Source organism: Camelus dromedarius, chromosome 3 (genome assembly GCF_036321535.1).
Source record: "Camelus dromedarius isolate mCamDro1 chromosome 3, mCamDro1.pat, whole genome shotgun sequence".
NCBI lineage: Eukaryota > Metazoa > Chordata > Mammalia > Artiodactyla > Camelidae > Camelus > Camelus dromedarius.
In genome coordinates, this window is record NC_087438.1 from 24,088,381 (window position 1) to 24,104,190 (window position 15,810).

Here is a 15,810-nt window from a genome sequence, read left to right on the forward strand (position 1 = left end):
TTATAGTGATTACTAAACAGACGTGAAATGGAAAATAAAAATAAGCCAGGGTTTGCTATTAAAAGAATGATAGGCCTTAAAAAGGATAATCCATATCAAATATTTGAGAGGAATATCTCATCCAGTAAGCAATGTTAATAAATATGTTAGCATATTCATTAATAATACTCTCAATCTGCAATAGAAGTTTTATAGATCTTTAAAGTTAATTCTAGTGAATATAGGAGTAAAGTTCCTCAGTTAATAGTACTCTGCAAACTTTCAAGAAGTATTTGAAGTAGCTGAATTACACCGAAAATATGTTACCCTTGAATTTTAGTTGAAACTAAGGATAATCACTGTTAGATTTTTTTGCATGGGGTTAAATAGGCTAATTCTTTGGCACCAGAAAATATTAGACTTTGAAAAAGAATTCTTTATTTATGGGTTTCATTTTGTTTTTTTAGTTGAGTGATGTGTCTTCCCCAAGATCAATAACTTCAACACCTCTTTCGGGAAAAGAATCAGTATTTTTTTCTGAAGCACCGTTCAAGGTATTTCCTTTCTGTTTCTAACTTACTGTTGAATTTTAAGATACATAATAGATTTGATTTAGTTAGATAACACTAGGCAAACAGAAAATACTTCTTAGTGATTGGTTCACAACCCTTTCATCATGAAACACCCTTTGATTACTTTTGCTAGCATAGACTCCATACTAAAAGAGTAGGGTGAATAAATTACAGTCACTAATATTTAATTTTATTCATTTAAAAAAAGGGACAAGGATAAGAACTTACCTAATAACCAGTCAAGCATCTTGCCAAATTGAGTTGATGTAGTACCAAGCAAATTGAAAGAAATGTTGGTTTTTCTCTGATGTTGTACTGAGAAGTAATTGTGTATTTTTAATTAAACCTTTTCCTGACCATAAAATATGTATGTATTTTAGAAATTAAAAAAAAATCCTTTTGGTCTTATTCCATCTGATTCTTTAAGTTTGTGGTTGGAAAGTATTTTAAGGAATGGAAGGCTATTTCAATTTAATATCTGTTTACCTAAAAATCACTAGGAAATTGTACTTGGAAAGAAAATAAAATTTCTAATTTTTAAAGTGAAATTTCAGTGGTTGTATATTTGTATATTTATTTCCTCATCTAAGAATTACTAAAAATAAATTTTCTTTTAACTTGGATGCACAATAATCTGAAAAAGATTCTATCAACCTATCATTTCCCTTGCTCTAATGAGATTTTATTAATAAATACCTAAACAAGGCAGGGAAAGGAAGTTATGCTCTTATAATTAGCACCCTAGTATCTTCTAATACAGTTATGGCTCAAAGGAGGTAATGCATTTCAAAGAGTAGTATCACAAATTATGTTTTTCAGAAACAGTGTAAATAGACTTTTATTTCTTTCAAAAAATCATAAAAAGATTAAAAGGACACCATTTAGAATGGCTAACATTTAAAAAGATTAAAAATACCAATTGTTGGCTGTGATGTGGAAGAACTAGAACTTTCATACCCCATTGGGAGGATGTAAAATGGTATAACTACTTTGGAAAACAGTCTGACAGTTTCTTTAAAAGTTCAACACACACCTGACATATGATCTAGCCCTACATTCACTGATGTTTACCCAAGATTAAATTAAAATATGTCTCAAAAAATTTTATACACAAATGTTTATAGCAGCTTTATTCAAATATTCCCAAACTAGAAACAATCCAAATGTCCTCCAATAAGTGAATGGATAAAGGTAATGAGATGTCTATAATGGAATATTACTCAGCCATAAAAAGAATGAAGTGCTGTCCAAGCAGCATTATAGAGCAATCTGAAATCCATCATGCTGAATGAAAGAAGCCAGACTCAAAGAAATTCATCCCTTATGACATTCCATTTATAAGAATGCTGCAAAATGCTGAAAGAAGAGTAGTGGTTGCCTGGGAATGGGGTGGGCAGGGATTGGCTGTGGTGAGGCATGAGGAAACTTTAAGAGGTAATGGGAATATTTCGTACCTTGATTATAGTGGTGGTACCGTGGGTGTGTATCTGTCAAAGCTCTTCAAATTGTAACCTTTCATTGAATGTAGCGTATTGTACCTTAATAGAGTTGAAAAATAAAAATAAGCATATATTTTTAAGTGAAAGTACAGCTTTTGTAAAGATAAGCACTTGCCAAAAATGAGGCACTCTAGTTTTAGCATTTGGGCCTTTACAAAGGTTCCTTTGCTGAAAAATTATCTCTCTTACCATGGTTTGTGGCCCATCTAGATGAAACATAGTAATTTCTGGCAAGTGACTGTATTTTGTTTTGGAATGAGAGTCTGGCTTTGAAGTTATAAGAATTTTTTTCATCATATTAACAGATAGATATTCAGGGATGCAGGCTGAGAGATAAATCTTTAAGGAGAGTGTCAATCTATGGCCATAAGAATTTTTGTTGCTTTATAAAATTAACTTTATCTTCCCTGACAGGTCTTATTTACTACCATTTCTCTTAGAAATATTAATAACAATATATTAATAGAAGTTCATTTATAAAATGATAACGCTAAGAAGTATTTTAATCCATGTACTTTAATCAGTGTATTACCCAGATAGGTAAAACTTCTATTTGCCTTTATTATGAAAGTAGCATTTATCATCTCAAGTTGAGAATATAGCCCACTAAATTAGCTATTATGTAAAATTATTATAATCTTAAAAGATACTTGTACTATACTTACTAAGAGAAATTTCTGGAAAATATTTTGCAAATATACCCTCTGGAACCTCTAAGTGATTTAAAAATTATACCTCAGGAGATAATTGTCACTTATGTTTTCAAATATCTTCTTTCTTTGAGATTTTCTGGTTTTCTAATAAGATAACAGCAACTCTGTTCTGTGTACATACAAGGAGGAAAACTTGCTTGATTCTTTACATTTGGGAATATTCTTTCAAGTCATTTTTGTGTTCCAACAGGCTGAGATCAGTTCTATACGGGAGAACAAAGACAGACTAAGTGACAGTACTACGGGTAAGATGAAGGGGCACCTGTTTTTATCTCCCTCTCATGTCCCTTTAAGAGAGCAGAGGTCACGCGGGGCTACCCTGGATAGAGGAGGTTGTAGAACCCTGGTGTTCCCCTCTAACGCCACCAGTACTGCATAGGCTGATGCGCTCTCTCCTTCAGGGGACTTTCACCTGGATTAAGGGGTCCCTGAGCTTGGATGTGAAAATATATCTGTTTCCATCTGTCCCTAACTAAACGTTAACACTTCCTCCAGTTACGAATATAGGCAATTAGCCCCAGTGGTATTAGCAGACCAGTGGTTTTGACACCAAGAGGATTCACAGATGATCTCATACCCCCTTACTGTTATTACAGATTTCTTGAAATATCATTTAGAGCATCTCTGCTAGAAATAATGGCAGTTATTAGAGCTGCTGCTAGATCCTGTTATTTGGCATGTTACAAAGTAAGCTCTGTAGTGACTGTAGCCTCTACATTCTATTTTATGCATTTTAAAACATTGTTTTGAGATGAGGTCCTTAGACTGCAGTCTTGGGTATGGATTAGTGGCCCTCCTTGCAGCCGAGCAGCAGGCTGTTTCCTGGAGGGAGAGCCAAATGAGCCCTTCCGTGGCTGCCACAGTAGAACTTTTCTGCTGTGGATTTTAAAGACACATGCAAAGAGTGTCAATGACATCACACATGATCACGTTTTCTTCACCAAGACAGGGTTTAATTCATTGTAGGGAGTCCATCCTGTTGCCTTTGCCCTCTAAGAATATAGTAGAGTATCTTCAGAATCAATTTAAGATGTAGAGTAGGAAAGGGTACAGCTCAGTGGTAGAGTGTGTGCTTAGCATGCATGAGTTCCTGGGTTCAATCCCCACTACCTCCATTAAAAATTTCTTTTTAATTAAAAACAATAAACCTAATCATTTCCACCCCCTCCAAATGTAGAGTAGATGATTTCAAAGGCCCCTTTGTTGCTCCAGCATTCAGTCCTTAGTCTGTTATGCATTTCATGTGTGTTTGGAGCCCTTACCTTACAGAATTTAAAAATATTAAGATACATTCCTGGCAGGGAACAATGTTGAGATAACTGACAGTTGTTACATTGGATACTTTAAAAGCCATCCATTGAGTCTTAGAAGTCATTTTTATTGCTTTAGAATTGCCCTCGTGCTTCCAATCCCCTGGTTCATTCCAAGCTGACCAGACCAGACTTTAGAAGTAAGCATTTCTATGAAGAAATACAGTTTTGCATCCTTCCAAATTAAGATTAAAGCTTTCACCTTTGCATTAAATGGCTGTGAGAAAAATTTTTAAATAACAGTAAAAATTTGCCTCAGTGCTATTCAGAGTGTGGTCTCTGAACTATTGCCAGTCTGCAGTAGGTAAGGAGTTTGCACCAGAAAGTCATCCAGTCAAGTACACTGTTTTGTCCATCTGACATTGTTTTTTCTCATAGAAAAACTTTCTGGATGAAGGAAGCAATACTTTAAATTACATTCAGGAACAAGTTTCTTGTCTTGTCTCAGTGAGAACTTTGAGTAGCGTAGCTTTAGATGTTATTGTAGCACGATAATCAGTAGAATGTCAAACAATTGTGGTTTACCAATAGTGTTTACTGTGGGATTCAGAAAAGGCTATTTCGTGCCAGGGTGGTCAGCGAGTGCTTTAAGGCAGAGGCAGAGTTTGACATGGGTCTTGAAGAATGCTTAAGAATTATCTAGCCACAGAGATGCAATGAGAGCAGTTGTATGGATGAAGAATTAAAGCAGCAGGCTAGTGTTGCGAATATAGAGGGTGTCATGGAAATCTTGAATCTGATGAAAATGGAATTCTAGAGAAAGACATCATGAGTTATAAACCTGGGTGGAAAAAAAGTAGATTGGAACCAGACCATAGGGACCTTACTCCAGATAAAGGAATTTGGAGATTATTTTTGGAGGAAGAGCAATTAAAGCACTTGAACCAAAGGAATGACCCTATCAAAGTGTATTTTAGGAAGATTAATCTGACAGCATTGTACAGGCTACATTTTCACTAGAGGAGAGAAAGAGAGATTTATTTGAAGGCTGTTTGCAGAGTTACCAAGTATGGCGATAAAGTTTGAACTAGAGTGATGGAGGTGGGGGTGAGAAGTGAACCAGATTCCAGAGATATTTCTGAAGGGATTCATATGATGGGATATAGTAGGCATGGGAGGAACAAAAACCGGCCAAGGTTTTTATGACACTTAATTTAAGTGAACGGAAAATGTGTGGCCAAGTCCGTCAGTTTTCAGTTGAGCTTATTTGTATCCAGGCGTCTAGTATTGTGCTTGGGATGCCCCAATAAGGAGAGCCCGGTGCTTGAGAATTGCTGGTCATCTGTCCCGCCATGGGGGTGGGGGTGCTTTCATTCATAGTCCCAACTAGGAAGAAGAACTGGATTGGGTAGAAAGTGAGTTTGTTAGAGGTCAGAGAAATAACAGCTTAATTATTAAAATAATTTAAATTGCCTCTCCTTACCAAGGTGCCGATAGCTTATTGGACATAAGTTCTGAAGCTGACCAGCAAGATCTTCTTGCCCTACTGCAAGCAAAAGTTGCTTCTCTTACCTTACACAATAAGGAATTACAAGATAAATTACAGGTAGGTAAATAGGTTGCTACTACCATCTAATCTGTAGAGTCAAGCTATTGGGTTTTTCAGGGTTAGCCAGATGGCATTTTGTCTTAAACATCTACATTAGTTTCTTCTTCTTTTTAAAATATAATCAGCCTTAAGCATTTTATAGATTCAAATCATTTGTCTCTTGAGTTATTCATTAACTCTATTTCTGTAGAATGGCAAATTGGTAAATTATATAAATTAAAAATTAAATTGGTAAATATATAATATACATAGTAATATATATGTATAATATGACACACACATATGATTAGTCACTCATTTAGTAAAGTTGTTCATTCAGCAGATTTAAGAACTTGATAAGGAGTTGCTGTACTAAAGCCCATTGTCCCTCTTGGCAGCTACAATAATATGAGAAACAAAGGAACAATTTGAGTCAGAGGCTTTACTGCCAAAACAAATCTTGTGTTTTTAAAGAGGCTCACATAATCTGCCCTAATAGAGCACAGAATAAGCTTAGTGTCGTTAATGCAACTCCCGTGTCCCAGACCATATTTTTTCATGGGGCAGGAGGACACATGCAGAGAGATTCGTCCGCTCTCCTGTATGTAACGTGTGGATTGTTCTCTCAGTCCAGTTGCTGGCTCACCTAACCACACTTTTGGTGCCATTTCATTCTTGCCTTTCCCCTAGGCCAGAACACCCAAGGAGGCAGAAGCAGACCTGAGCTTTGACTCTTACCATTCCACTCAAACAGACTTGGCCCCATCCCCGGGCAAACCTAGTGAGACCTCTCCCCCAGACGCCAGATCATCTCCATCTGTCCTAACACATTCCCTGAGTAAATCTCCTATCGACAGCGATGTCAGAATCCAGCAGCTGCAGGAGGTTGTACAGGACTTGCAGAAGAGACTGGAGAGCTCCGAAGCAGAAAGGAAACAGCTCCAGGCCAGCAGGACGGAGTCCGTGTGCTTAAACAGTGCGGAGATTTCAGAGAACGGCTCCGACCTCAGCCAGAAACTTAAAGAAACGCAGAGCAAGTACGAGGAAGCTATGAAGGAAGTCCTGAGGGTGCAGAAGCAGATGAAACTGGGCCTGGTCTCGCCGGAAAGCGTGGATACTTACTCACATCTCCGTGAGCTAAGGGTCACTGAGGAGGAAGTGGATGTGCTAAGGCGGGAACTCCAGGACGCCTTGGAAGAAAGTGAACGAAATAAGGAGAAAGTGCGAGCGTTAGAGGAAAAGCTTGTGGAGAGGGAGAGAAGTGCGGTTCTTAAGCCACCCGTGGAAGAGTACGAGGAGATGAAAAGCTCGTACTGCTCTGTTATTGAGAACATGAATAAGGAGAAGGCATTTTTGTTTGAGAAATACCAAGAGGCCCAAGAAGAAATCATGAAATTAAAGGATACCCTCAAGAATCAGATGACCCAGGAGGCCGGTGACGAAGCTGAGGACATGAAAGAGGCCATGAACAGGATGATAGATGAACTCAACAAGCAGGTGAGTGAGCTGTCCCAGCTGTACAAAGAAGCCCAGGCCGAGCTGGAGGACTACCGCAAGAGGAAATCTCTGGAAGATGTGACAGCTGAATATATCCACAAGGCAGAGCATGAGAAGCTGATGCAGGTGACGGATATATCCAGAGCAAAGGCAGAAGAGGCGCTGTCTGAGATGAAGTCGCAGTACGCCAAGGTGCTGAGCGAGCTGACCCAGCTCAAACAGTCGGTGGATGCGCAGAAAGAGAACTCCGTCTCCATCTCAGAACATTTGCAAGTGATAACCACGCTGCGGACCACTGCCAAAGAGATGGAGGAGAAAATGAGCAGTCTTAAAGAGCACCTCGCAAGCAAGGAGGGGGAAGTGGCCAAACTGGAGAAACAACTCCTAGCAGAGAAGGCGGCTGTGACCGATGCGATGGTGCCCAGGTCTGCATATGAGAAGCTCCAGTCGTCTTTGGAAAGCGAAGTGAGTGTGCTGGCTTCAAAGTTAAAGGATTCCGTAAAAGAGAAAGAGAAGGCCCATTCAGAGATGGCCCAGATTAGAAGTGAGGTCTCACAGATGAAAAGGGAAAAGGAAAACGTTCAGACTCTCTTGAAATCCAAAGAGCAAGAAGTAAATGAACTCCTGCAAAAATTCCAGCACGCTCAGGAAGAGCTCGCGGAAATGAAGAGATACTCCGAGAGCTCTTCGAAACTGGAGGAGGATAAAGACAAGAAGGTTGGTGAGACTCTGTTGCTGATGGATTTCAAGCTAGTAAACCCTAAGGCCTTCAACTTTTATTTACTATCATTAACATTTTTAGCATTTGTTAACTCTAACCTATTGTGAATGCTCAGAGGCTCCACACATGACTCCATCTGTCCCCAAGGGCACATTGAGAATAGAAGGCTGGACATTTATTTTTAAAAAAAAGACACTGATCTTCTACCACTTCCCTCATACTGAAGCATTTTCACATGTGTGGTACACATTTTCCCTTTAAAAGTAATTTTACAGAAGCTCTGCCAAGGGTCAGGGATCAGAAGTGAGCCCACCAACTGAGAAGCCTTTGTGACCCATCTTGAACTTGAGCTCTTTTGGAATGCAGACAGATGCGTCTGTCATGTGGAGACCTCAGCACTCCCAGACTTGATACAGATTTCCTCAACTCCATAAGCTTTCCCCTGAGTCCATATAAAAACCCTCCCTGGCCCTCATTTTCAAAGGTGTATGGGAGAGGAAGAGAGAAATGTTGGGGGTGGGGCACGGAGGGAGGAGGAAAGGAAAGGGAGGGGAGGATGGTCCCGTACCTGGATCTGCTCTGTACCCCTGGTCCTCTGGATCAGATGTTCTGAATGGCATTCATTAGAGCACTGTTTATCTTTTATTCCTTTATTACAATGAATGTTTCAAAACGAGCTTCTAAAGCCAAGGGGGCAGGGGTCGAGAGTGGGTAGGGGTAGGGTAGGGTACTGCCTTCACTACAGAGCAAGATGTCGGAGATACCATGGCGCCTCCAATGTACTCCTGGTTACCCATGTCAGCAACATTGAACAAGGCATGGCTGTCTCCAAACAAAGAAAACCCAAAATCCTGTTTCTGATTTATTTTTTTGACAGTACCCCTTTAAGGGTAAAAGAAGGAAGTCAACGTCACAGCTTTTGTTACCTTCATGCCCCCAAACACAGTCTATAATTCAGGGGCTCTTGTTTGCATGTAATGGCCTTAGAGGGCTTTGTTCGCTTGCCTGATTTTATCTGTTTTTTTTATCTGTTTCATTTTATGGGTTTTCTTTTTAAAATAAACAAGGGATTGCTTCAAAGTCTCGAGTCCTGGAGGCCAGCAGAGGCTGCCTTCCAGGTTGAGAGATGGCTGGGAGTTCTGCTTCTTCAGGGACGTTCCAACCTATTGATAGACGTTTCCTTTCTCACTAGATAAACGAGATGTCAAAGGAAGTCACCAAGTTGAAGGAGGCCCTGAACAGCCTCTCGCAGCTCTCCTACTCCGCCAGCTCGTCCAAGCGGCAGAGCCAGCAGCTGGACGCGCTGCAGCAGCAGGTCAAACAGCTGCAGAACCAGCTGGCTGTGAGTGGGCGAGTTCCCGCCGCCCGGCTGGGGTGGGGGCCGGGCAGCTCGCGCCCCAGCCCTGCCGCTGGGGCAGGTTGGCGTGAGCAAAAAGCCGCCCAGCCTGGGGGTACCTCAGCGAGCGCTTGACTAAAGACATCTTGGGTGAAGCCCAGAGAGGGAGCTGGTGGAATTCCCGGTCACTACCTGCAAGGAGATGGGTTAGACGTAGCGCTGGGAAGGGAGGAGTCCACAGGACAGTGGGCGGAAGCCTTTGTTCTTGTTTGCTCATCCACTTTTTACCCTTCCTCCATTCGTCTGCAGTGGTGGTCACTGTCTCTGACTGTGGCAAGAGCTGCCTCTTATTAGGGGCCAGGGTCTCTGGGAGTTGTGTATCTACACGTTGGAAGCTGTTCCTTGGCCCCTCTCGTGATTTCACCCAGAAAAGCCATATTGCATGTCTGTCTGTATGCGTTTCCAACGGCTTTCGTAATACAGCACCACAAACTTGGTTTTAAGCAACACGAATTTATTATCTACAGTTCAGGAGATCATAAGTCTGAAGAAATCAGTTTCATAAGACTAAAGTCGAGGTGTCAGCAGGGCTGCTTCCTTCTCAAGGGTCTAGGGAAGAATCCATCTCCTTGCCTTTTCTAGTTTTTAGAGACCACCTGAATTCCTTGGCTTGTGACCCCTTCCTCCGTCTCCAAAGCACGTCACTCCAGCCTCTGGTCCTGTCCTCCCATCTCCTCCCACCTTTGACCTTCTTGCCTCCCTCTTCTAGGACCCTGGTGTTTATATTTAAGGTCTACCCAGATAATCAGGATAATCTTTCTTTCCTGCTCAAGATCCTTAACTTAATCTGGAAGGTCCTCTTTGCCTTAGAGATAACATTCCCAGGTTCTAAGGATTCAGATGTGGGCATCTTCGGAGGGCCATTTTTGGCCACCACAATATCTGTTAAGGTTTTAGTTGACAAAGGTGTGTTACATTTTCCACGTGAAGTCAAGGGTCAGTCTGTCCTGGACTGTGTCTAGCTTCCATTTATAAACAGGACCTGGACTTTGTGGTTTCTTCCATGCAGATTCGACACTGGTGAATTCAGGTTTCTACAGTCCTTCCTCCAGCTGGCTGCAAAGTACAAAGCCAGCTTTTTGTGTGTTCCCAGCTGTAGCAGTGGAGGAATAATCAAGGAAGGAGAAGATGTTCTTGACTGTTTTTCAGGTCGTTTCAGACTTGGAGATAAAGTACTAATGGTTTATACAGTCATTCTGACAGTTATTCAACATGCGTTTAATGAGCTCCTGTGCATCAGTGATGTACAAGGTGCTGGTGATGCAAAAATGAATGAGACACAGTCCCTGTTCTCACATAATTTACACTCAGTAGAAAGGCTTACCATGGACCCAGTGTAGTAAGCGTCCACTGATAGATGCCCATCATGCTGTGGGCGTAGAGAGGCAATGTGCTTACCCAGTCTGGGTGAGTCTCAGAGGGCTTCCTGCAGGAGGCGATGGTTGTGCTGAATCTCTAAGAGATAAGCAGGAGGCAGCAAGGACTGAGATGTGGCATTTTGATGGCCCCTGCTATCCTTGGTGAGCACAGTTCCAGTGGAGTGTGGGGTGGGTTGTGGATTGCAGTGGGCTGACTGCTGGAGAAGTGACTATGGAGCTGGGGTATCTGGTGGGGCTGACGGGTCATAGAAGGAGGCAGGGGAAGCCTCAAGTCTGTTTACTGGAAAGGTAGGAGGTGGTGGTGAGGGAGTGGGCTGCTTTCAGATGAGATTTCAGAGGTGATGACCGAGGCAGAGCTATGACAGTAAGAGCGAGTGGCTGGAAGGAGGAGGAATAAGTCAAGAAGCTGAGGTTGAAGGACTGAGGCCAGGTTGGTCAGTGACTCATCCACGTGGAGAGTGGAATCAACCAAGTGATGACAGAAGCGGGCATGGCAGAGAAGACAGTGATCAGGAGATACAGTTATAAATGATGGAGTGGAGGTCACCAAAAGGGTGGAGGAAACTCAAGCACAGATTGAGAGCCGCCAAGCGTACCTTCTAATGGCGTGAACTTCAAAGACAGAGGTTCCAAAGGCTGTCCTAGAATGGGGCAGACACTTCATGTTCTGACACTGATGGGAAGGAGGTGTGAATGAGTATTGCTGAACTTTTATCAATTTTTTAAGCGGTCCGTATGAGTCTCAATTTGCACCATGAAGTAGGAAGCAAGGCCTCTTTTTAGAAGAGTTTAAGAGCCGAGATCCTTGAAATAGTCACTGAGAGGAACTGGACTAACAGCTCAACAAGGAGAAATCCCAGCATTAACAGCTGTACTGAGGAACTGTTTGAGACTGGTGCCGTCACCCTGTTCACCTCCTTGGTACACAGACAGCTAAATAATTGAATTCCCCAGGGATTACACAACACTAGGTCATCAATAACTCTGTAAAAGAGTACATTTTGAATGTTAAATTAATAAATATTTGGTCACAGTAGAAAAGCTGGAAGATACAGAAAACTCTGGAAAAGCTACTATAAAGAAAAATGGCCTATAATCCCACCACTCAGAGACAGTAACGTTCTACATTTCATATAGTTTCATATAGTTCCCTGCACTATTGACTGTGTGAATAATTCCGCACTTAACATAGGTGTGCATATAGTTTTAAAACACATTTTGAAGTATAATAACTACTTTTTACATGAATTTTCTTTGGGAGTTTACATACCAAGGTATGAAATAGGTAGATTTTTTTTCCCCCTAAGAAGACTGACAGGCGTTCCAAATTGGCACACCCACTGAGTCCACGACAATTTTAAAGGCTTCCTATACTGGTTGGTGGAAGGGATTGCTTTGGTCGCTTTTGGCTGCAGCTTTCTGAGTTTATTGGTTTTGTTTTTTCAAGGTCTCCTAAACTCTTGAACAATGTCAGATTGTCTCTTTCTAGGAATGCAAGAAACAACACCAGGAAGTCATATCGGTGTACAGAATGCACCTTCTGTATGCTGTGCAGGTATGGTACCTGGGGAGCCTGAAGAAATTCCACAGCAGGTGTTGCCCAGACTCCCTTCATTAAGGTAGCAGAACCAATGAGGATTCAAAGAGACAACTTCTCACTGGAAAGCTTAAAAATGCCTTTTGCTTTGCTTTGGATTTTGTGTCGGGAGCAGCCTCATTTGCTGCGAACTGAAGGAGGATGTGACTGCCATCCGCCACCCCCCTCCTCCTCCTAATAGAGGAGGAGTCTAGATTTATTTTCCAGGCATCACGGTATTCTCAGAGCCATCGGCGCTGTCTCATTCCTGGGACTGTTGCTGCTGTGGTTGGCTGGGCTCACACTTGCAGAAACTAGAAACCCTTTGCTTTTTTTATTTTCCCCTTTAGAAAAAAATATTTCATCAATTATCACTGATGGATATAATTATTTCATTTTAAGAGTATTAAGACAAGGATAGTTTAAAGGCTAGAAGACATTAAAAATATATTGGGTTTATATGATTTTTGGGGGGAGAGGCAATTAGGTTTATTTTTATTTATATTTTATTTTTAATGGAGGTACTGAGGATTGAACCCAGGACCTTTCACATGCTAAGCATGTGCTCTACCACTGAGCTACACTCTTCCCACTCTATATGAATTTTTAATGCAAAAAAAGGACATCTCTTCCCTCAAAAAGGATGAATAAAATCCCTGCAAAATGCACTGCTTCATGCTTTCCTTCCAGTGCAGGCTGTGGTAGAAACAAAATCTGTCTTAGAGAACTAGCTGTGAGAAGTAAGACCTAAACCTGAAGGTTTAGGCAGCCCAGCCTCACCATCCTCCAGAGGAAAAAGAGCAGGGCCCGCTCTTGGGCTCAGTTCCTGCTAGAAATGTGGGAATGGGTAGAGCTAACATTCCTTTAGGAGATCAGTGGGGAGAAGCCAAGGGCTCATTCCAGCCAGCCATCTCCATCCCTAGGTGAGACAGTGTCAGGACTCAGGTTCTGATCAGTGTCTTTTGTTTGAATTTCCTAGGGCCAGATGGATGAAGATGTCCAAAAAGTACTGAAGCAAATCCTTACCATGTGTAAGAACCAGTCCCAGAAGAAGTAAAGCAGATCCCTTGGCAGGACGCTGGCCCCTTGTTGTCCACCTTTGTGTTCAATCCAGAGTTGTTGGCAACCACTGCCATTGTTCTCATTCGTGGTATCACTGTGACCCTGATAATAGACTTGCTTCCTTTCCAAAGGCTTCTTTCTGAGGACTGGTTCCAGGAGAAGACCATCGATCTGAGAACTGCTTAGAGACTTCAGAGCAGCAGAGGTGAAGCCAGCCCTTCAGATTCCAGAGCTGGGATTGGCAATGCCCAGGAGTCCGGTCCTAGTGCTGGCAGTGGGAATCCTCCCCAGTACCTGCCCAACTGAGGGGCTTCCCCATCACTGAGTGATACTGACGCCGCCACGCAGTGAAGGCTGCCTCCATTCGCACACTCAGGCTGTGCCGTTCAGCACAGCAGGGCTCTTTTTGCCTTTGGTTTCCAATCCCCAAACATGATTTGATTTCTAACCAAATTAGTATAGCACTGGTTGTGCTACGTACAGCACTGGTGCGTGCCTAAGACCCTTTATCGTGATATCCTGTGGATTTAAAATCTCTAGTTCCATCCTTTTCCCCCTCAATCTGCCTTATATTTCTCATCACCGTGCTTGTCAGTCTCCTAGCTTGATGAGCACTATTAACTAAAACATGAAGTTTAAAAAAACAAAAGCAAGTTGCCCTTGAAAGTTCTTTTTAAGTAAATCGCTGACATATTGCAAATTTTTCTATGCAAACTTGCCTCCTGCTGTTTGTTACCCACGAAGCTCAGGAAATCCAAACATTTGTGTTTCAACAAGGGACAGTAAACTGCGTGTTTACAGCCAAAAGAAATGCCTCATAGTTTTTAACCTCAATTTTTTTAAAGTGTTTTTTTTTCTCTACCATATTTTTATTGGCTCTTAAAGAGGTTTTCATATCTAAATCCCTAAATAGGTGAAATTTACATTAGACTATATTAACAAAATATTTTTTAGGTAATCATGCTTAAGACTTTTTTTTAATGTAACTTTTTCCTCGGAGTTTTCAGCTATAGCAAACGGTAGTTATATACTCCAAACTCATGAACTGCCACCGATACCCCTAGATTTTTCTGCCGTCATGTTCTTGCTCAGAACTGTAGCACATCTCTGAATGGAGTAAGTCGTCTTTAACCTGTTGAATATTTTTGAATGCCCCAACAATACCAGCACTCGTAAATTATCTCTGGAAGGACTGTTTTTCAACTTTAAAACAAAAAAATCCTGGTAAGCGTTATGGTGCCTAGCCGAGGTCTTGGCAGAAAACATTTCTGTTCACTTTACTTTCAGGTGAAAAATGTTTCTAACTTGCTTGCAGCTTCCCTTCCCTTATGGCATTGATCTTACTGAGGGGTGTAAACGGAATACAGAAATCTCTAAAGTGTATAACCAAAAGTGGAGGCCAGCTCTGAGAGGACCCATGGGCCACTTGGCAGCGGTGGATGGCGTGTTCATCTGTGTTGGATGAGGAACGACAGCAAAGCAAAAATGGCTTTTGAGCTGGGTGTTACTGTCCTTAAGTTGTTTAGAGCTCAGCAACTTCTCGACAATGCTCCAAAGAAATGTGAAAGGACCTTTTGTCACAGCACTTAAGAAAACACATAGCCACCCTCCACCTGCCCCCCTCCCCCCACAGAAATGCTGCAGAGGGTAAAACTTGAGACATTTTATAGGATGCCTGACAGAGTGTAGCCTTTTATCTTGTTTCAGAATGCATATTTATTACAAGTACTCTGGTTAAATATTGAAAAGTTACATGCTGTAGTTTAGCATTTTTGCCTTTGTAATTTACAGACAGGATTGCAGAAAATAAACTTCTGTTTCATTTTGCATCTCTGGTGTGGATTTTGAGCATCTTCGTCAGTGCGCCGGTACGGCTTCTGAAGATTGGCTCAGCAGTCTTTCGGAGCAAAGGTTTTTATACCCTGTGTTCAGCTCAGTGGTGCCAGCTGTTTGCAGGTACTCATGTGATGTGTCCTGTCATTTCTGTACTCTAGCTCCCGGGGCCATTTTGAACTCCGCCCCAAACATCAGCCACTTTGGGGCAGTTGCATCATAATTCTTTTCATTCAAAATTGCCTCTCAGTTGATCTGTGGTCTTTTTAACTATGTAAAAGCCTCCATTAGATTTTTTTCTTTCTTTTTTGAAACAGTAATATACGTGGTTTAAAAAAAATAAAATAATGCTCTTATCACAAGGATAATTCATTCCTGAGAAAACTCCTGTAGGGTGAATTCTGGCAGGTTGAAATCATAATTAAAATACCAAATGACAATGAAATGGGTGCAGTTATTTAAGTAGCTCACGTTATTCTTCATAACGCAACGTAAAAAGGTCATCTCCCCGCATTGAGGCCGTTTCTCATCACTCACAACACGGTTTTTGGTGCCTTGACTTTAGCTCCCACTGCCATTACATACCATACATACTTACTTGAACCTTTAGTCTCCCCAATCCCTCAAAAAGGACAAGGAATCAATGAAAATAATGCAAATGGTGTATGAGGTTATTACTCTTACAAATTATCAAGTACGTGCACCCTGAAAAGAGAACCTACCTCCATAGAAGGCAACCATTCAA

General features: G+C 41.5%; 1 protein-coding gene across 5 annotated transcripts in view; it reads left to right on the plus strand.

Moving 5' to 3' along the window:
• The window catches only part of RAI14 (retinoic acid induced 14), a 139,654-nt gene extending 124,593 nt beyond the window's left edge, over positions 1-15,061 (plus strand). For all 5 annotated transcript variants that reach the window (XM_031443789.2, XM_031443788.2, XM_064479937.1 and 2 more), the window contains 7 exons: positions 447-533; positions 2,954-3,008; positions 5,501-5,619; positions 6,292-7,815; positions 9,012-9,161; positions 12,084-12,149; positions 13,150-15,061. In XM_031443789.2, coding sequence (XP_031299649.1) covers positions 447-533; positions 2,954-3,008; positions 5,501-5,619; positions 6,292-7,815; positions 9,012-9,161; positions 12,084-12,149; positions 13,150-13,227 — 2,079 coding nt within the window. In that variant the 3' untranslated portion in view covers positions 13,228-15,061. The remainder of the gene's footprint in view (positions 1-446; positions 534-2,953; positions 3,009-5,500; positions 5,620-6,291; positions 7,816-9,011; positions 9,162-12,083; positions 12,150-13,149) is intronic.
• The last annotated feature ends 749 nt before the right edge of the window (positions 15,062-15,810 follow it).